Source organism: Camelus bactrianus, chromosome 1, assembly GCF_048773025.1.
Source record: "Camelus bactrianus isolate YW-2024 breed Bactrian camel chromosome 1, ASM4877302v1, whole genome shotgun sequence".
Lineage (NCBI taxonomy): Eukaryota > Metazoa > Chordata > Mammalia > Artiodactyla > Camelidae > Camelus > Camelus bactrianus.
This window is the reverse complement of record NC_133539.1, coordinates 102112482-102135233: the sequence shown is the minus strand read 5'-3', so window position 1 is coordinate 102135233 and position 22752 is coordinate 102112482. Positions and strand designations below refer to the sequence as shown.

The following is a 22752-nucleotide window of genomic DNA, read 5'->3' as shown; positions in this document are numbered from 1 at the left end:
CTATAACTTGACTGGCTCGGAGGAGGCGCCGCCGGAGTAGGAGGGCGGGGAGCTCGGAGGAGGGAGCTCGAGAGTTGTGGAGACTAGTGACTGGGAGAAGTCGCAGCCTGCTCTGGTCGGTTCCTTCCCGCTCCCCGTCTCTCTTCACACACCTACTCTGCCTCCCGCCCCAACCCGCGCCCTCGCTCCTTCTCTCGCCCGGGGGCCCCTGCCGGTCGCTCTCCAGGTTTCGGCGCGGCGGGGGCGCCCCGGGGGTGCCCTCGCCCTCCGGGTGCGGACGGGCGGCGGGCGGGATGTGGCGCCTGGTGCCCCCGAAGCTGGGCCGCCTGTCCCGCTCGCTGAAGCTGGCGGCGCTGGGCAGCCTGTTGGTGCTGATGGTGATGCACTCGCCGTCGCTGCTCGCCTCCTGGCAGCGGAACGAGCTGGCCGACCGGCGTTTCCTGCAGCTCAATAAGTGCCCGGCGTGCTTCGGCACGAGCTGGTGCCGTCGCTTTCTCAACGGGCAGGTGGTGTTCGAGGCGTGGGGCCGCTTGCGCCTGCTGGACTTCCTCAACGTGAAGAACGTCTACTTCGCACAGTACGGCGAGCCCCGGGAGGGCGGCCGCCGCCGAGTGGTGCTCAAGCGCCTCGGCTCGCAGCGCGAGCTGGCGCAGCTCGACCAGAGCATCTGCAAGCGGGCCACCGGCCGGCCCCGCTGCGACCTGCTCCAGGCCATGCCCCGCACCGAGTTCGCGCGCCTCAACGGCGACGTGCGGCTGCTCACGCCCGAGGCGGTGGAGGGCTGGTCCGACCTGGTGCACTGCCCCTCTCAGCGCCTGCTCGACCGCCTGGTGCGCCGCTACGCTGAGACCAAGGACTCTGGCAGCTTCCTACTCCGCAACCTCAAGGACTCGGAGCGCATGCAGCTGCTGCTGACCCTGGCCTTCAACCCCGAGCCGCTGGTGCTACAGGTAGGCGTGGAGCCCGGGCTGGGGGCGTCCTGCCGGGAGGGCCGGGAGGGGAACGGGAGTTGGGAGAAGCGGCCCCGCCCTCGCGCGTTTCCCAGTCTGGACCCGGCCCGGCGAGACCAGGCGGCGGGCATGGGAAGGGGGGCGACGCTGGGGGACCCCTGGGCGCTGTGCGGGGTGGCGGTGGGCGTCGCGACTGGTGGAGAGTCTGCTCTTGTCACCTAGACGCGGGCGCAATCTCGGATCTGACTGCGGATCCCTCAACGCCAGAGGGAGCGCGTCTTGTACACTCCCAAAATGTCTCTCCCGCGAGTTCCTTCGGCTCTCCTCCCTCCCTTTCTGCTTTGATCCGCCAGGGCTTGCAATTCCACAACTCAGTCTGTTCAGGAGCCCTTGGACCTTCCTTAGTTCTTCTCAAGTGTTTCTACACCGCATTTGCTCTCCCTTTTAGTACCTGTGTGGCTGGTTTAACTTCGGCCTCAAAGTCTTTCTTTGTTTTATTCCTGAGCTCTTTCACCTGGCAGATCATTGAGGCAGCTAATTTGGGGACGAACTCGGGAGGATGAGGTCAGAGAATGGGGACCGTGGGCCAGGGTGAGATTAATCCTTGAGCCGTGCTTTGAATGGGATTAGGAAGAGGAAAAACTAAGGCATCGTTGGACATGGGGCTGCGAAGGTTTAAGGCCAATACATTTTCATCCTGATCCTGTGACCTGCCCTATTCCTTTGGTAATTTGGCTGCAGGAAGGAGATGAAATGTTAGGGCCAGGAGAAATAGAGAAAGGAGAGTCTCACCTTTCTCCTAATTGACTTATAGGCTCTCTCATGACTTTATTTTGAAAGCAAATGTGCCTTTTAAGGGAGTAGGTTGGGGTCTTTTATACTGGTGACAGCAAAAAAGAAAACAACCCCCCCCAACTGTGTTTTCCTTGGGAATAGTGACTGAGTTTATACACATTCCCACCACTCCCCTTTAGTGCGGTGTCCTTGGGTAGTGATTGCAGCTGGGGATTGTGATCTCTCCTGATAACGCAGGGAAAGTTACCTTGCCCCTTTTCCATACCTGTTGTGCTGTACTTCAAATGCAAGGGGGAAAAATGATTTACAATTAATCACAAGTAATTTTGGTATATTTCACTCCGTGTCTGTGCTGCTAAGAGTGTCACTAATGGCCGGGAGGTTTGTAGAGGGTTATATTGTTTAAATCTAAAGTACATGAATAGGAATGTGCAGTATTTGTTACATTACAGCTTTCTTTTCTCAAGTTCTCCACTGCCTAGCTTAGCTAAGAGAAACCAGTTTTGTTTGATTAGTGCAGCTAAATAATTTTAACACAAAATAAATATTTTGCCTCAAACAAAACTTTAGTGTTGATCTTAGTAAATTTTAAGGCATTATAGGTTGTATGTAATGGGTCACTTAAAGTACAGACTGTGTATTAAATGCTGCTCTTTTTAACAGTGAATGGTATATAAAACTGGATAAACTTCCCTGGGAGAAATTACTTTATTTGGTACTTTCAAAACTCTAAAGTGTAAGTCCATATTTATGGTATATATGTTTGATTTGAAACTTTTTTTTTTCACTTATAATGCCTTTCTCTTTGAGAAATAGATGTTTATGTTAATACAGTTGATCTCTGGGGAATGCTTTAGCAGTATAGTTTGCTGAGTTAGTCTGTCAAATTCTCTGGGACTCAAAAACTTAGTAGGGAGTTATCTTAGTAATACACATTTTCTGCATCTATAATTGTGTATGCATATTGAACGGTTTTTATCAAGTAATTCTGAGTATTGTTATGAGTATGTGTTAGAAACAACGAATATTAGAACCAGTATTTTAAGAGTGTTATATATCCAGTTCTATAAACATTTGGCATTTAAATATGAGAAACTTTGGCATTTGATGTACACTAAAGTAAATCTGCCTTATTTGGGAAGCTTTTATATTTTTTGAAGTTTGACATTGTCTTGGCTTTTTCAGTTTATTACTGAGATAGTCAAGCATGCTTGTATCTTATTTTATGATTAACTCTTTCCCTAAGCTTAGTCTTTCTTCCTGTTTTCATCTGTAGTGATAAACAGCTTTAAACAAAATCACAGTTATTTTTGTAATTTAAACTTAGTGACACAATTGCTCTGAGTGGGTGGCTAGATGGGTTATAGGATAAGAATTTTTCCTTTGTGAGGATATATATGTATCAACATTGTTCACTGTGACACTTGTAAATTGAATTTTTAATTTAGTCAACCCAGTTTTGTAACTACTTACATGCTGTATGAAATATAAATTTGAGGTCTTTAGCACTAGTCATTCATATTGGTATGTTTAGTTTTTACCTGATGAACAGCAAGTAGAATAAGTAGACTTATTTTTAAATGAAAGGTCTTCATAGAGCTGCTACTGTCCTTGTAGAACAACTTCATCTTTGGTAAAAAACTAGTGAGTGAAGTATGAACAATATAATTAAGGTTCGATGACAGTGTAAAATCAGTAAAGTAAAAAGAATCTCAGAATTCTGGATCCAATACAAAGATTGTTATATAAGAAGTCAAATCATGATGTTTATTATTTATTACTTTCTGTCAGCTAGACAAACATACATAATTTTAGTATTTATACAAGTTTCTGTGAAACTGTTAATAGCTGTTTATGGTAGTAATGGGGTATTAATTGATAATGGTAGGCAAACTCACTCAAATTGTGCTCTCTGTGTATATTTTGGGGTTTATATATCTTTAAAAAATATTATTAAGGGTACAAGTGTGTGTTTTACAGCTTAAAAGAGGAATTCACTTTTTTTTTCCAGGAGAGGGAGCTACTTATTGAATTTTTGGACAGCTGGTGACAAACTGGATTTTTCTTATATTTCCCCCAAATTAACTATTTGGGGAAAAAAAATCTTTTGAACTGAATTCATCAAACTATTCTTAACAAAGGTTCCAATGTAGTAAACATGCTTCCAAAATAAACATTTAAAAAAAATCTCTTTTTATAAGGTACTAAAGAACTGAAAATTATATATTAATTTAACCCATTAAACTTGCCTCTTGCTGATTTTAAGAAACAATAAAAACCTGAAGTTTCTTTTAAGCCTTGAAAAGAAACATGAATGGTATTAAATATAAGATACATTATGGACATACTTTATGTAAGGCTATACAGACAGATCTGAAATACAGATTTCCTGATATGAAATGATACGGAAGTACAACTCTCTTCCCATGGTTGGATATAGTTTTACTAGCTTACAGTAGCTTATCTAGCTCTAAGGGAAGTTGTTTTTTAGAATTATCTTCTAAAAAATTTTATAAACATCAAGCAACAAGATAATACTAGAACCTTTTTTTCTAGTCTGATACTTTCTCTTTTCATTGTTACCTCATCAGTAAGTATATTTTAATTACAGGTATGCCATAATCTTATGGGAAAAATGCAGAGAGGGACTTTGTAACATTGTGTATAGCATTCTTGGAATAGTCAAAAATTGAGGTGTTGAAGTATTTGGCACGATAACAAGAGGTTTTCTGTTATTGGTAAAATTTCTACCAGCATTTGTACTTACCTATTCTTGAATTTATTGAAATTGTGTGTGAGAGAGAAAAATGTGCCTGGATTTCCTGAAGTCCAAACTGTATTCTAACTTTATGACCTGGAAATAGTGAACATGATTTTGTTTACAGGGATAAGAAAACTCTTATTTGTTTAGGCATGAGAAGGTGAGAATTTGTTTTATTATATTTGTGGAACTTTGTCTTAAACTTTCTGAATGATAGTTTTAATAGGATTTCCTTAATTTTTATAGTATGTAACTATCATTGTTTAAGCTGTAAATTTTAAGCTTTCATTTCAGTTCTTATAAATGACATAATACTTGGAAAACATTTTACGTAGTGCCTGATGCATAGTATGCACTCAGTAAATGTTAGATATTAAATAAGGTTAAAAGTAATTAGTGCATTTGAATAGCAGTTTTGAAGCTTGTTTGGAATATGGATCACCTTAAAAATAGTTATGATTCTGAATATCAACCATATCTTTAGTTGCACTGATTTAATCCATTCCTACATTACAAGATGTATTTTTGCAATACACTTTGAATGTTTTTGTTTTTGTCCTTAAAAATAATTTCTATGGGAGAAGAATGTATTTTTTAAGGTGCACTGTCTAAGATGCAGCTTTTGATGTGAATAAAAGATTATGGTCTTTACCTTGGACCAGTTGATAAACATGGGACTCCCTTCACTTAACTGTAAAATGAGACTATTGGATTAGATCTTTTCCTTTTCAGCCCTGACATCCTGTGACACTCAAAGTCTTGAGAAATTATTGTTTGTTCTACTTCTGAGCTTAACTTTGACTGGTAGGTTTAAACTCTTCTAGAAGAACTTGGGGGTTTGGGTACTTTGATCTCTGCTGGAAAATATGGATTGGAGACCAGGATAGATAGCCCTGATTTAAGCTTATCTTCCTATCCCCAATTTTCACACGTGTGAAATTAGATTAAAACAAAACAGAAATTTAAGACTGCCTTTAAAGGAAAAAAATATGGAGCTAAAGGTAGCTAAGGATCTTGTGGGGCAATAGCACCTAGAAGGGATGTTCCAGACTTTGTCTCAGGGGTTTATTTTTCAACAGTTTAGGGAGCCACCTACTTCTCTCGCGCTGGCTGCTGCTGTAGTAACTGCACTCTCAGAGTTAGGCTTCAGAGATGATTCTGACTAGATAGTTCTGAATAGAGAACTTTCTATCTAATAAATTCATAAGCTTAAATCTAGAGTGATTTTTTTTTCTTTTTTTTTTTTTTCTTTTATCATCAGAGGTTTCATTGACACTTTTAACACTTGATCGTCTTGCGTGATAAAACAAACCAAAATAATAAAATCTGTTTAACTCGGGTCCAAAAAAGGAGACTTTTATTTTGGAAAGATATAGAAACAGACAATAACTCTTAGGAAAGCACCACTTCCAGATCAGTGGAGCAAAATCATTTGACACCCTGGCCTATTTTCTGGATATAGCCATATCTTTTGACCATTATTAGTTCTGAGGTCCTTTCTGTACTTTTGTCTAATCTTTGAACTCTTTTCCCTCAAATATCTCTTGCATGGATCAGCACATTTTCCTCATCCATGTTGGCTGGGAATAGAAAGCTTACTTTTTGGGAATCTGCTTTCTGGAGATAGGTGGTCACTTTCTCAGGGGATAATCAGACTTTTTTTAGTCTGATTTTCTGGCTTATTGTCTCTGGCCAATTTCCTATATTGCTGTTATTGCTGCTGACTCTTCACAAAATGCTGACATATTTTTTTTCTTTTCTTTTCACTCATTATGCATATATTAAACTAATATGACCTTTGAATATAAGCCCTGCATTTTTTCTGTATATACAATGGACTTTAGTAAATAATTGTAAAATGTCTTAAGGTTGTAAATTATTGATGTAAGATGAGGATAGTTATTCATCATTCATCCCGGTCATAGACCCTGAAAGGTTTTAAATTATGTAATCAAGTTTTTTATCCATTTTTTTATGTCTTTTTAATAGATTCTTGGTACAAAATTTTCTGTGAAATACCTGGAAGCTCTTTGGACTTCCAGCTCTGGATTTAGAGTTAGAAGAACTGAATTTTGTTTGTTCACTTGGTAAATAGTCTGTTATAAGGCATTTGGACTGAAAAGGTCTTTCTAGGCAGCAAGTAGCTTAGCTATGTAGGAGGTAGGTATATAAACAACTAATTATAATCAATATAGCATAGAAAGCCTTACAAAAACATATTGTGCACCCTGTCAGATGACTCATTATGGAGGGACATCTGCATGTGTCTTCTTAGGAGTGGATACCTGGGAAGATTTCACAGTGGATTAGAGGTTTGTGGATAAATGAGATTTTGCCCATAGATTGGGGGAGGCAAGAGGTGTGGTGAGGGCAGTACTGAGATAACATTCAGTACTACCACAAAGCTGTTGGGTGGCAATGAACAAGTCACTTAATGTTTCAGAGCCTGAGTTTTTAATCAGTAAAATGGGAATGTTACTACTTATCCAATAGGATTGTTTTAAATTATCAAAGGAAAAAGGATTATTCAGATCATATAACAAAATGTCTTTAAAGTTTTTTACAGTGTATCATTACTTTGCAAATCAGCTTATTCCATTTTTAGACAGCCATAGTAGCTGAAAAGTTCTGTAGTACACTGTGTTGACATCTGTCGTCGAAATATATAAATTTTACTCTCCTTATGGCAAATGTTCAAATGTCGCCTCCTTTACACACACACACACACACACACACGTCATAAATACCTATGTTAGCTGCTGCTTCAGGCTACAGCTTTTTTGGAATAGTAGTTAAAAGGGAGATTAGAGATTTGTTCCATATGATGAATAGAGCGAATATTGTAAGAAACCTGGTTTATATAAAGATTCAGTAATACAAAACAGTTTACTTTTTATCTGTAAATCATTATTAAGTTTAATAATTCTACTTAGTACATTGATGAATGATAATTTGAAAAATAGAGGTTAAGTCTGAGTTATTTATAGGCATTCTTAGACTCTGAGACAGAACCTTAAAAGATTTACTGTCTGAGGTAGGTATGATGTTTCAGGGTCTTCTTCATACTTTGCCTTAGTGCTCATTTGGAGTTTTAACTGAAATGAAGAGATCTGACAAGAATTATTCAGCATTGTTCAGTAGTGCCAGGAACTGACCTGTATATGCCCTTAGGGTAGAGTAAAGACAGGCCGGGCACAGTTTGCACAGTCTTTGCTTTCTGGGGCATTAGGTTTGGGCAGCAAATAAAGAGCAAGGTAATTTTAGATTTTACATACTTTAAAAAGAACAAAGCAGATTCCTGTGATGGAGAATTGGATTGAGGATAGAATACTTTAAATTGGGTGGTCAGGAAGAGTGACATTTTATCTGAGGTGTGAATGATGAGAAAAAGCCAGTGGTGTGAAGTTCTGATGGCAGAGTATTTTAAGCAAGAGATATGGCAAATTCAGAGGCCCCAAAGCAAGATCAAGCAGCAGAGTAGGGAAGCATAGTAGAACAAAAGATCATAGAGGTAGGCAAGGCCCATGTCCTGTATAGCCTTGTAAACATGCTTAATGAGTTTAGGATTTTGTTTTCAGTGCAGTGGGAAACAATAGACATGTTTTTAGCAGGGCCTGATTGGTGGAGATTGCGTTATAAGAGGGTAAGAGAGGAATCAGGCTTTTGCACCAGATTGTGGGAGAAAGCTTGGTGGTTTGTATTAAGGTGGTTGATGATGGGTTATGGTGTGAGGGAAAGAGAGAAATAAAGGATATCTTCAGGGTTTTGGTCTCAGCAACTACTGAGTGACAATTCCTTATTATGATGAGGAAGCCCAGAGAAGGAATGGCTTTGGGGTAGGGAAAAGTCAAGAATTTCATTTTGACTATGTTATATTTAAGGCAACAACAGGAAAGGAAATCTAAAACCAGGCACCAGATATTTAATGCAGAGAGATACTATGCTCCTAGCAGATATTTTGCTATACTTCTGAAGGGCTGTGTTAATTTATGTTTTAAGGGAATGGGAAAAGTTAGTACTGTTCTGTTGGCAGACTGTTAAAAAGAAATCAGATCTTGACCAAAGAAAGTAAGATAGCATTCTTAGGTTATTGGGTCCAAAAGAATTTGTTTGTATCTTTTTTCCCCCCTTTATTTGTCATTTTGTTTTACTGGAAGTAAATATTTGAGTGTCATGTTTCTAAGTATATATTTGAACTTAGAAACGTAGATCACAGTTGCTGATTCTCACAAGATAAGAAAAGGTCAGTTGAGACTAGTAAATTTATGCATATTTAAAATTTGTGGCCAAGTGATTTTTTTTTTAAGGTGGCAGAGATTATTTCTTAAGCTGTTTATTTTAAAAGATGGTTTATTTCTATGAAACTTGGTAGATTTTTTTGTCATTGATGTGTCCTGACGTTAGTTTCCAATTTTAGATACAGTTGTTGGGCATAATATTCAGTAAAATAACACAACTTTGCTATTTTCAAGGCATTGCTTAATATTGTTGGAATTCTAGGTGGGTGGAAATGGCATTCAGAAAATTATGTAATGAAATAAATGGAACATATCCTGTAACTTGAAAATATGAGGTTAAGATTCTGTAGTATTTGCAATGGATTTGGCCACTATTTGGCGGTATAAATTAAGCCAAGGTCTTAGGGAAATTTTAGCAAAAATTAGGTAACCATTAAATCATCCCAGTAATTTTACTATATTCCCCCTCCAGACAGTTCACAAAACTGTGAACACATTAGTCTGTCACCAGTACAGTTGACTAGTCTCCATGAACAGCTGTTATAACATGCGTTACTACAGGGGGATTTTGTTCAAATTTGGGCTTTTAAAATAATTTTGAAACTGAAATTAAACCTTTAAGCATTTTCTTTGTTTTTGATAACATTTTCTTTCTAAAAGTGTTCTCAAGTTTAAATTTGTGTGTGTGCACACAGAATTGCCAGTTCTGTAGAAAACCTATAACTGGATTTTAGATTGTATGTTTTGATTATTAATGGATTTTTTTTCAAGTCATAGTCTTTTTACTAGGAATTTTCTTATTTAAAAAGAAAAAATAGTCTCGTAACACATTTCTTCTTTCGGCCAACTGCAAAGTTGTGTTCCTTTTAATGGAGTGTTGTGAGATAATAAATGGCTATAAAATATTTTTTAGTATGGAAGCATTTGTGATCTTTTAAACATGATATGTAAACCCTACTTTTGGTTTTGTAAAGAGAAAAATAAAAAGATAATAGAACACAAGTGCATTAGAGTTGACCTTATTCTATCAGTTTTACTTATATGTCGCATGTCATCAGGGACTGTGTTCTGACGTAATAGAATAAAATTACCTAATTAATCTGGTAAGACAATGACTGTTGATTAAAGGATATTGTGATAATTGTGAAAGCTTGTTTTTCAGAGTGATGCTATATACCACAGAATATTTGTTAACTCCGGTATATAAGATGTTTCTGAAAGTTAAGGTTTTGACACATGCTATAGTATGTATAGCATGTTGAAGAGCTTGTATTTTATTTGTAAGTCCCAACATGATCTGATCCCAAGTCCCTCTCCAGACTGTTACCTCAAGCCATTTCCTCCTCGTTTATTTCACTGCAGCTGCCTTGGCCTTTATTTCAGTTCTGAGAAGACAGTTTCTGGCTCTAACATGTGCTGGGAACATTCTTACTGCCTCATCTCCAGTCTATGTAATATTATACTCCTCCTTGAGATCTCACCCTAAGTAGCACTTCCTTATGGAGGCCGCCCTTCACCACACAATCTAAAATAGGTCTCTACTTTTCTTTCTCAGTATACTCTATACTTTTCTGTAGTTATAACAAATTTCATAATTTATAATGTATATGTGTTTAATAACCATCTTCCCAACTCAGGCTGAAAAGCTTTCCTGAGGATAGAGACTATTTTATTTACAACTGTTTACATAGCATTTCATGGGGGAGTTAGGCTAGATCTAGGACTTTTTAATTCAAAATTTGTATTCTTTTTATTCTACAGTAACTGTCTCACTGCCTTTTACTCCAGCTACTTGTAGTAGTCAATAAAATGTGGGTTGACCTACAATCCCTTATCTGCAAATCCAAATTTAAAAACCTGTAGAAAAATAGGTTTTGTCAAATCAAAAACAAACATGTGAAAACACATAAGCTAATTTATCTGGTTTAACCCATGTGGGATGAATAAGCTTATGTTATTTTTGCAGCATAATACGTTTCTCTTGTGACATGCTGCCCCAGACTCTCCTGGGGTCATTGCATAATATGAGTATGAAATACATGCACTATTACCTTTCCAAAATTTAAAACCTTCTGAAACAGAAGGTTATTGGATTGAGAGGTTGTGTTAGCCTGACTTTGCCTCTTACTACCTGTGTGACTTGAGATAAGTTATTTAAGTTATGCTGATAAGATTTCATACTAGAATTACAACTCGGGTACCCTCTAACTCTTAACCATGTTTCACTTGATCTTAAAATTTCTATTTTTAATTTTTACATTTATAATACTCAATAGACTTTTTCTTTGGGTGGTCACTAACAACATAAAAATAAAAAAACGGTAGTGTAATAGGGAATATATTGTTTTGGAACTACTTTGTGCCTCCATATAACTTTAAACTAATACTTTGTTTTAAAAACTTTGCATATTACACTTTATGTCATACATTCAAGCCTGATGAAAAGTCTGAACAATTTTATTGGAGTGCCTCCAATCCAAGTAGAATTTAAATTATTTCCAATTTAAAGACTCTTTCCTTCAAAAGAAAGGTGTTTGTACACATTTTTTTTTTTGATTCTTTAAAATACACCCATTTTATTTCAGTTTACTTTAAACTGTGTGCCTGCTGTGTGGAATTTGAATAACTGATTTTAGGATTTTGCTTAAATTTTTAAAAATGTGTACCTTAGTGATAAACGTCTTATCTGAGCTACTGTGTTATGCACTGTGGGAATTTGGTAGTCAGAAAGTAAGAAGTTGTATTTTTTACTGCTTGATATGTTTAATAAGTCCAAGCAGTAATGTCTTTTAATTTTATCTCTCAAACTCTGCTTGAACATGGTAATTTGGTTCTAAGTCAGAACTGTTTTAAATACAAATTGTAAGTATTTTGCCTTTCTTTGAACTACAGTGTGTTCAATACAACTCCGTTCTCATTAATAAAATCTGACTATTTTGATTGTACAGTGAAAAATTCTTGTATGAGTAAGTGATGTGCACTCATTTATTTAAGTTCTTCCAAAAGATTAGGTAGCAAACTATATGAAAGAATTGTAGTGCTCTTCTTAAAATGAGGCATAACAGGATTTCAGTTAACATTGTCAGAAATCACTGTATGAATATAAAGTTGCTCAATGTGACATTTGTTCATATATTTTATCCTCTTCTATGAGGGACTTGGGTAATAAAGTGTATATTTGACTGTCGTTTGCCAGTTGGAAAGGCTCCAAAAACAAGGAGGCATTTGTACATGTGCAGATGTTGGCAGGGTTCCCTTTCCTCCTGTTGTCAAAGACCATTTTATTTTCACAAAGATATGTTTGTATCTGTTCTACAATATGGCATGTGAATAATATACCAATAGTGTATGGAGACTTCTTTTTTTTTTCTTTTTTTCTTTTTACTTTTTGTATGATAAAACTATATAATATCATGTATTTACTTATTTTCAGTGCTTTCATTTCTTTATGTCAGATTTTTATACATGAATACTTCTGGGAAACAGTTAAATCTTTTATAATCACTTTGCCTAACTAAATTTTCAAGATTGTGGAGGTATTTTAAGTTGGGAGGAAAAGTTGAAAGTAACATGAGATTGGCAGTTTTTGCACTTCACTTTGGACATCTGTCACTTCTCCCAATGCCCAGAAGAAATGGAAAAAAAATCTCAGGTATAAGATTGAAGTGTACTTTCCTCTAATTGCTAAAGTATCAGTAGATACTGTCTCTAAACAAAATCTGATCAATTCATTAACTGTATTTAAAGGTTCACACTATCATATCTAAATTTATAGTTTACATACTTAGCATTTTATCACAAAACTGCATATATTTAAATTTAAAAGAAAAAAATGTGTATGTACAATGAACAAGTACAGATATTGTGCCTTGATAGAGCTGAAAGGAAGCTCAAATGAAAACAGGTAATTATGGATGAAGTTTAGTTCTAAAAATCTCTTTTGTTTTAAAGTTGATAAAAGCTTTAATGTAAGGATATTAGAGTTTTTTCAATTTTATGAAAGCTCAGGGTATAATTAATATTATTTATTTTATTATGGGGTCCAAGAAGACAAGCCTTACGTAGCTCTTTTAATGTATGTAGATTGTTCAGTTTTTAGCAACAGAAGTAGACTACATTTATATTCTGTAGTGATTTTTGTTGTTGTTTTCCCTGCAGTTTGTGTAAACATCATCTTTGGATAGTATTTTCCCCCAATTTAAGGAGAGGTGCTAGGCTGACAAATGGCTCTTAAAACACACCTTTGGTCATGTGATCTTACAAGAAGTTGGTTGAAACATTTCATCCCATCCGTTTTTACTCGGGTGCTCATCTTGTAGGTAGGTTTTTTAGCATTGGAAAGTACCTTAGAATAAGCTTGCCATTTTACTTAGGTTGAAAATGACTTGTTCCTCCCAGTAGTTATAAAATCCATTAGAAAATCTTGCTGAGATTAGGAGAATAAATAGTTTAGAAGTTGGGTTTAAGGTGAATAGAAAATGTGGTGGCATTGGAAAGAAAAGCACGACTAACGTGGGACCAGAGGTACTTGGTACTTGGAGTGGAGGTTGCATTGATAGGTTATCAGATCGCTCTTTACCAACCTGTGGGTGTAGATTAGAAGATGCTTCCCAAGAATCCTTCTGAGTTCCACCCCTGCTTGCTTCTGGACTAGATAAGGCCCCTATTAAAGACTCTTTCAGGACCTGCACCACTTTTTAATAACTAACACTTATTACACTTATAATTATTTGTTTGGTATCTGTCTTTTCTCAAATTTTTATTTTAGAGACTGTGTAGTTCACTGTTTTTTATTGCCAGCATAGCATAGTGCCTGGTGCCTGGTAAATACTTGGTGGCTAATAGGCCTGCAGTCCTATTCATTCAAAAGAAAGGATTGGTTCAAGAAATAGGCAGAAGACCTAAATAGACATTTCTCCAAGGAAGATATACAGATGGCCTGTAGGCACATGAAAAGATGCTCAACATTGCCAATTATTAGAGAAGTGAAAGTCAAAACTTACAATGAGGTATAACCTCACATCGGTCAGAATGGCCATCATTAAGAAGTCTACAAATAACAAACGCTGGAGAGGGTGTGAGAAAAGGATTGGTGGGAACGTAAATTGGTGAAGCCACTATGGAAAACAGTACGGAAGCTCCTTAAAAAACTAAAAGTAGAATTGCCATATGATTCAGCAATCCCACTCCTGGGCATATATCCGGAGAAAACTAATTTGAAAAGATACATGCCACCCCAGTGTTCATAGCAGCACTGCTTACAATAGCTAAGACATGAAAGCAAACTGAATGTTCATCAAGAGATGATTGGATGAAGAAGATGTGTGTATATATATAGTGGAATACTACTCAACCATAGAAAGAATGAAATCATGCCATTTGCAGCAACATGGATGGATCTAGAGATTATCATATTAAGTGAAATAAGTCAGAGAAAGACGAATATCCTATGATGTATGTGGCATCTAAAAAATGATACAAATGAACTTACTTATAAAACAGAAACAGACTCACAGATGGAGAAATCAATTTTATGGTTACCAAAGGGGAACGGGGATAAAGGAGAGGAATAAATTAAGAGTTTGGTAATAGGAGATACAAACAACTATATATAAAATGCATAAAAAACAAGGGCCTACTGTATAGCACAAGGAGCTATATTCCATATCCTGTGATAAACCATAATGGAAAAGAAAAAAAGAAAAGATTGGTTGAGTCTACTTATGCAAGTCAGAAAGATAAAGGAAATCATACATACTTTCAAATCTGGTAATAAAGAAGATGTCTTGTGTTTTGTTGATCAATTTGTTTCTGAGATTTTGATAAGCATACTTATTTTATTTTAGTTTTATAATGCAAAGTTACCAATTCAAAAATTTTTTTCAAGTCCATAGTAATTATAAAAGTTAAAGAAATCAAATTTATCTCTATTGAACTGCTGAATATAACAAGAAAATCCAAGCCCATGCCTAGTAGGAATCTCTACTGAGGATCTGGGGATAGACCTAGGATAACTTCATCGGAATCGTTTATAATATTAAGGTAATTCTTTTGTAGAGTTTTCCATCTGATGAAGGTTGGCCTTTTGCAAAGTATCTTGGAGCCTGTGGAAGAATGGTGGCTGTAAATTATGTTGGAGAAGAACTGTGGAGTTACTTTAATGCACCGTGGGAGAAACGAGTTGACCTCGCTTGGCAATTAATGGAAATAGCAGAGCAGCTTACAAACAATGACTTTGAATTTGCACTCTACCTCCTGGACGTCAGCTTTGACAATTTTGCAGTTGGTCCTAGAGACGGCAAGGTAATCATCGTGGATGCTGAAAATGTTTTGGTTGCTGACAAAAGGTTAATTAGACAAAGTAAGTATATAATTTTTAGATTTTTTTCTATGTCAAAATAATGTTTACATTAATGTGAAGCAAACCTTTCATTTCCTCCTTAGATGGCAACCCTGCATCTTTCTTTGTACTATTTGACCAGTATCAATAAATGGATGCTGATTTATTATACTCACTCTTGTACTCTTAGTCACAATTTCTCCATATTAAGTAAAATATCCTTCAGGTTCAAATGGACACAGATATACTCTGTGTGTGTGTGTGTGTGTGTGTATACACATCTTTTTCATACACTCTGCTATATTCCATGGTTTAGGAGTCTAATGCAGAATTAAGTTTTCATATAGTTACAGGCTATCAGAGAAACTATACCGCTTTTGTGGAGGCCATGTTTTTCTGTAGAGTCTCTTACAGTGATATTCTGTATTCCACTGTTCTGTGGGGTCCCTCCAGTGATTTTTCTTTTCCTTTTAACCATTTAGATGATTCCATCACTACACATCTCTAACTTTGATGTGACAGTATTACATCTCATTCAAAACTTTGCTTTCCACCTATTCACAGGAGAGGTGGGCAGAGTGTCTGAAATGTTTTGAAAATTAAATGTCATAGGAATTTCAAAGTGTCACGGACAAAGCCTGTAGTTCTATAATTAATGTACTTAGTAAAAGAAACTGAAGTGTTGTTCCATGGTGAGGATCTTGTATTTTTAATCCCCTCCCATCATAAAGGGGTCTTTTGATGAACACAAGACCAGAAGTTTGAGGCACCTAGGGAATGAATGCAGTGAGTGTAACAGCAGTGTATTAGGTTGACACTAACTTTTTGCATGATATTAGCTTAATCTTGTTAAATACTCTGTTTTCCCAATACCTTCTTCTGATTCCATACTTGCCAAACTTTCTGATTATTCCTTGACCTGCCATGTAGATCCTTCCCCAGGGAGCGGATGTCCTGCTCTGGAGTGCTTCACCCTCCACTTGTCTCCTCCTACATTTTTTAATGTTGCATCAGCTTACAACATGATTTTTTCAAATTCAGTGGTTTTTATTATATTCACAGAGTTGTGCAGCTTGCCTAAACTTAAAAAAAAATTATTCCAGTATTTGTAAAACTAATTTTTTAAAATTTTTTAATGTGGGCGTTCCTGGAATACATGTTAACAGTTTTATACCAACTAATTCCTGACCTTAGATGAATACAGCATATGGCTTTTTTTTCTTGCATTTCATGCGGTGAGCATTGCTCCAGTGCTACTTCAGCTCTGTCTAGTTCTTTTCAAATGTCTCATGTTGAGCTATCTAAACAGACACTTTGCGAAAGGCTGTTATCTATTTATTCACCCTCTTTTCTGAACTCTTTCTAGTAAATGACCTTTACAGGGAAATTGAGGTTTTATAGTGGCAATTTCCTCAGTGTCCTTTCCTTTATCATCTAAACTGGTAAAAACAATACACATTCATGTCTCTTTTCCAGACAGAGTAGATCCTTCTTTGAGAACTTGTTGCGTCAGTTTTCTTCTTCAACTTCCAGCCCCTCTTTCTTAAAATCTAGTTTTTCTTACCTTCCCATAAACAAGTATGTATAAGATTCTTTCCTGCTCTCCCATTGTTTATAAAAGTATTGCTTGCTGCCTATCTCTACTTTCTAAGCCTGACTCAGAAGTCTGTATTACCATCAGCAGCCACCTAATTGGCAGACTCATGAACTGTAACAGCTTTCTGAAATTCTTTCCTCCTTTGGTTTCCTTCTACTCCATTTGGTTCCTTTTTTAAAACATAAATCTGATCTTATTGCTCCCTTGCTTAATGCCTTTGATGATTTCCCATTGTTTTTCGAGTAAAATTCGAACTCCTTGCCAGAGAATAATTTGCATGACTTGGCTCAATTCTCCATTTTTAACATCCCTCCACTGCCCTTAATGCTTCAGCTACAGTGGCCTTTTGATTTCTTGAATGACTCTTTCTACTTCTGGGCTTTCCCATACGCAGTTTTCTTTGCCTAACATGTCTCATCTCTCCTCATATACATAGCTAGCTACTTGTCCTTCAAGCCTTAGCTAAAAATGTTACCTCTGAGAGAAACTTGAAGGCTATATCTAATGGCAGAGAGGGTTTCTTTCATAAACCTTTCCACTGTTAGGAACTGCTGTTTCCTTCATAGCATTCCCCGCAATTTATGATAGATAATGTTTATTTACTTTCTTAATGTATATTTCACATACTTGATTGTAAGCCAGTGAGGACAGGAACCATGTATTATCTATTTACCATTAATATATCTTTGCTTGCCATAGAGTAGGCATTCAGATAGTTATTTGCTGAGTGAATGAAGGAGTTTCTTTCACTTAACTTCTCCTCTGCCAACCCCTTAAATTTTTTTTTTCCTTTGCTTTCAACATGCTTTTCAATATAATTCAGTTGTTCTCTTCGCTCCATCAAGCACTGATATGCTGATGCATTCTTAAGTACATGTACTGTTCTTCTGACTCAAGTCATAAGTTTCAGGTCTATTTCTAGTTGTATATATGACCTGCCTACCTGACTACATCACAGCTACTTATCTTTCAAGATCTAAATCAGTTGTTCTTCTCTTTGCAGCTTTCTGTAGCTCCAGGCAGAGGTAACTGCTTCCTCTGTACTCATGTAGCATCATGTCAGACTTGTGTGTGGCACTTCCTCTGTATCATGGAGAGTTTCACTCTACACTGAACCCTTTGGTAGAAGGGCCCTTATCTGATCCTTCTGCCTGGCATTGGTGGACTCCCAATAAATGTGTATAAATCAGTATATTTAAATGTTTAAAGTTATAATAAAATTTTAAAAACAAATACTACCATGTTAATTAGTGAAATGCTGTATTTTGGGAAGCAATGAAAACTCTTTTAAACAAATATTTTTCTTTTTCTGCTCTGTCCCCTTTTCGCAGATAAACCTGAAAATTGGGATGTATGGTATGAAAGCAAATTTGATGACTGTGATAAGGAGGCTTGCTTATCATTTTCAAAAGAAATTCTTTGTGCTCGTGCCACTGTGGACCACAATTATTATGCTGTTTGTCAGAACCTCTTATCTAGACATGCCACCTGGCGTGGCACTTCTGGAGGACTCCTCCATGACCCACCAAGTGAAATTGCCAAAGATGGCCGACTAGAGGCCTTGCTGGATGAGTGCGCCAACCCAAAGAAGCGCTATGGCAGATTCCAGGCTGCAAAAGAACTGCGTGAATATCTAGCACAATTAAGTAACAATGTGAGGTAGTCTATGGTGAACTTTTCTCTTCTCCATTTAAATAGCACTGGCTAAAACGAAACCACCAAAAACTCTCTGGAAAAATGAAAGTTGGGAGTAATACATTCAGAAGGTGATAAACTTGCACTGATAGATCTTATGTTAACATCCATCAGCATAAGACATAATTTCAAAAATCACGTGATGCTTCTGCAAATAAGTTTGGTCTTTCACTTTGGAGACTTGAGCTATCGTTGACTGCTTTACCCCCGAATGCCTGAGTGGATTACTGAATATTGTTAAGCTATTGGAAATGAGTCTGATAGTTACATTGGCTTGTGTATCAAAGGGTACTTGGTACTTGACTTAGTTTTCATTACTATCATGATTTTGTGAATCTCTTATACTTAGTTTGAATGTCAAGTTAGATTGGCCTGTTTTATAGGCCACTTATTCCTTCTGATGTGTAATGTTTGTTTGTTTTTTTTTCATTTTTATGTTTTTTATTAAATTTTACACATTCAGGTTATGTAGGTTTTCATTTACATTTGGGCTAGTTCTCATTCAGTGCTATGCGGTACACATTTACTGTTAGGGCAGGATTCCCAGGTTTACTGTGTTTTTTTTTTGGAAAGCTGAATATTTTATTATGTAAATACATTTCTTTCTACTTTCTGTGGTTTCACCACTGCATGAGATCATTTAAGGTTATTTAACAGTTACATCCCTCTCTGCCAATAATTGTAAGTGTACACTAAACATGAACTTTGGCATATTGCAAAATGTCATTTTTGTCCTTTAAAAGGCTTTCAGAGTATATTAGCAATCTATACCTTGATGTTAATTTTAATTGAGGAAGAAAACCCAGTATTTTTTAAATGCTAACTAGTCCAAGATAGTAATGCATATGCCAAAGAAATATTAGACCTAGTCCTATGGTTAGATTTTAAAATTGGTCACCTACTTATTCTTATTATCCTATTTCCAGTACTTCAGCTCTGTCATTATTAAATTCACATCTCCCTAGTTATTTTATGTTGAAAAATTAAGCTATTGCTCCCAAGCATATGTAACTTAAAGATGTCCTACCTTTTATTGATTGGTAGTTTTGCAGAAACCAACATGGTAGTCACAGTTTGAGTTTAATCTGGCATCCTAACTTTTTATTTATTGGTGGACTAGTAATATTTACTGTAAAGCAGACGGTTTAGCCAGTCTGCGCAGCTTGGTCTTCATTACCCAATTATTAAACATCAAGACATCAAATTTAAGTATGTGGGTAAAAATTAACAAGCGTGTTAAAGTTCTGTGAGCTATTTTTAAAAGTTACAATATATAAATTGACTATCACTAACATAGGTGATATTTTCCTGTTTGAAATTATAACTTTTCTTTATGGCAAAGTTTGTTCTAGTGTGCAGTATTTAGTTCTAGACTGACTTTATTCTAATCAGACAGTGATTAAAATGTGCACAACCAAAGCCAAGTTTTTCTTTTTCATTCATTCAGCAACTATTTATTGAGCATCAGCTCTGTGCCAGGTATATCACTAGCTGCTACACACTGTCTGAACATGACATATGGTTAAGTTACTTTACAGTAATTGTCAAAGACTTTAATGTAGGTATTTCTTAAGTTGAAATAGCATTCATTACATTAGAATGATGCTTTTGTGTTATCTTATTGTTGTGATGGAAATTCTGCTCGTACCATCTATCACTGGGTTGCTACAAAAACAGCAGGAGAAAATCAATAGAGTTAATACCAGTTTAAAAACTGGAAGAAGGGTAAGATCTCTTCATTATAAAATAGATTTCATTATGTTAATTTTTATACATCAGTACATTACATATATCAACTAACCCTCAAAGAAACATTTAATTGCTGGAAATTTTACTAAGCTGACTTTACAACTTTGGAAAACTTTTGAGGGGAGTGGGTAAAATTGCTAGTCAAACATTCACCTCTTATTCAAAACCTTAAATAAAATACTCATTTTCAAAATGGAGTTCCTTTTATATTTGATAAGTATTCATTACAAAACTTAGAATGCCAGTCATAGAGGAGTTGTCCTTCTGTGGTTTAGCAAACATTTATCTTACTTTTTGGAAGAGTGATTGCAGAACAGGAAGTGAAAAACACTGCCAGCAGTGATCGCTACTTGAGGTAGTTTTTTGTAACTACCATTTCCCCCATGAGATTATGTGGAATTTCTTTTATCTTTGGAAAAACTGAGAAGATAGTAAAAGAATTAGGAATTTAACATTACAGGGAAAAATAGGTATGTGAAAAGCAATAAATATTTTGTTCACTTTGCTATCAAGATGTTCACTATCAGATATTTATTATACAGCAGCAATTTATATTTTTAATCATTTCCCATTAATAGACGCAGTAAAATATTTTTGAATCAGACATTTGGGGTTTGTATGTGCATTAAAATTGTCTTTTGTACTGTAAGTTACTGTTTAATTTGAATATTTTATCAGAACTGTCTCCCTGTGCCTTTATAATATAAAGTTGTTTCTACAACTTTTAATGAACTTAATAAAGAGTACTTTAAGAATCACACTTTTCAGACTGTCTCTTTTCAAATATACGGCTTATTCTTGAGTGGAAAATAAGGTTATACAGATACAAGTTTTTTTTTTTTCCCCTCTTGCATGTATTTTAATATAATTTTCAGAAACTGGTTGGGTGTGAACTGGACTTAAGGTATGTGTGTTTTCTTCTGTTTTTCTGTAGTAGTTGGTGATTTTTTAAACTTTTACTAAAATGGGATAAAAAAACTTCATTCTGCAATTTTTCAAATGTATACAAAAGAATAATATAATGAACAATAATAAACTGATTATACTAACTTCAAAAGTTAGCAACATGTGGCCAAACTTATTTCATCTATACCCAACCTACTTTCCCCCTCCTTATTTTGAGATATCATTTGATTCTGATGTACACATTAGGCATTTTATCCCCCTCAACAAAAATTTCACATCTAAAAAATTAACAGTAGTACCTCAATATCGCTGAAGAGGGAAAGCTGTCAAAAACTCAAAGGTATTTTCTCAAAAGCTCAAGATTGAACTGCAGAGGCTCTAAACAACTAGTGATGTACATGAAATGATTTGATGATTCATAAGGATAGTAACTGAAATGGATTGAAATGTATTAAATATGTAACCTATGTATTCAAAATGATAAATGTGACCAAAAACAACAAAAACCAACTCAGTTACCTTTGGAATGATGTTGAGGGATTATTCTGAAGACTGGTAACTTGGAGAGAAAGGAGCATTAATCCTGCCTTACTCCAGGATAATCAAATTACTGAGGGGAAGAATTGGTAGAATTACTCCAGTTAATATATGCAGAAGGAGTGCTATTAGAATATCACTGTTTTTAAAGTTCTAATGAATTGGCAAGAGCTAGACAATGATCCTCAATGGCTGCCAAAGCTATTAATTGAAAAGCTGATGAACTTTGGATGGATGGATCAGGATGGTAGCACCTGATGGACTTATTGGTTAATCTTGATGTGTGTTCTAATATGACTCAATAAAAAGTACCCAGCACCACCTATGCAGTGTCTTGACAGGAGAAAAAAAATCCAGAGTCTCATCAAGCCCCTAGATCTGCCTACTAACTGGAAATACACAGCACAAAGAAACACGTTGCTGAACACCATGGGGATGCAATCAACAAAATCCAGAACACAGGCAATTCTGCAGGATAAATGGCTTGGTTTTGTTTAACAGATTACAAGGAAAAGGAAGGAGACCCTTTGCATTAAAAGAGACTTAAATAACACACAAAGTAAATACAAATGTTACCTTTGTATCCTGATTTGAACAAATCTACTTTAAAACCAAGTGGAAACAGATTTGAACAACTGAACAATAGGTGGATGTCTTGAATTACCTTATCAACTTAATTTTATGTTTGCTTTAACATGGAAAAACCATAAAAGTACTTATTCTACCTATAGTAAGTTAACTGTATGTCTAAATTTTGGATAAAATTTTGGTTCTTTTTCTTTTGAAAAGTTATTTGCCCATAGTCACAAAAATAGGTAGTGGTAGACGTGGGTCTCAACACTGATTTTCTGATTGACTTCAACATTCTAATATACCGTGTTGCAACTTTTAAGAACCATAAGAATAGAGTTGAAGGCAAGATCATTAAAATATAAGTGCATGAAACATTCACATGCATTTTCTCAAGTAAGTGGAGGGGAAGATTTGTAAGGGCAAGGAGAATTAGAGAAATCCCAAATAAGGTACAAGATAAAAAAAAAGAGGATGTCAGGGTTAGTAGAGAGACGGGGAGAAGAGGGCAGAAAGTGAGAGAAATAAAAGGGTAAGATCTTTCTCACTTCAACCTCAAAACGCTAGGCTTCTTGTAGATCTATGTAGTATTACTTAGATTACTCTTCCCAACA

The 22752-nt window shown here is 36.3% G+C and overlaps 1 protein-coding gene across 2 annotated transcripts; it reads left to right on the top strand.

Moving 5' to 3' along the window:
* The first annotated feature begins 32 nt into the window (after nucleotides 1–32).
* DIPK2A (divergent protein kinase domain 2A) lies at nucleotides 33–20885 on the top strand. Of its 2 annotated transcripts, none has more exons than XM_074370050.1 (3): nucleotides 33–950; nucleotides 14802–15105; nucleotides 18013–20885. In XM_074370050.1, the coding sequence occupies exons 1-3, from the start codon at nucleotides 294–296 to the stop codon at nucleotides 18342–18344; spliced, it is 1293 nt and encodes a 430-aa protein (XP_074226151.1). In that variant the 5' UTR covers nucleotides 33–293; the 3' UTR covers nucleotides 18345–20885. The 2 variants fall into 2 exon arrangements, with proteins under 2 accessions (XP_074226151.1, XP_074226156.1); XM_074370055.1 differs by lacking the exon at nucleotides 33–950 and adding an exon at nucleotides 12389–13063.
* The last annotated feature ends 1867 nt before the right edge of the window (nucleotides 20886–22752 follow it).

Excerpts from the sequence above, each read along its gene's own strand:
- DIPK2A (XM_074370050.1), top strand. The coding sequence starts at position 294 with ATGTGGCGCCTGGTGCCCCCGAAGCTGGGCCGCCTGTCCCGCTCGCTG. Across the intron at positions 951-14,801 it reads CCGAGCCGCTGGTGCTACAG|AGTTTTCCATCTGATGAAGG; the intron begins GTAGGCGTGGAG and ends ATTCTTTTGTAG. Across the intron at positions 15,106-18,012 it reads CAAAAGGTTAATTAGACAAA|ATAAACCTGAAAATTGGGAT; the intron begins GTAAGTATATAA and ends CCCTTTTCGCAG.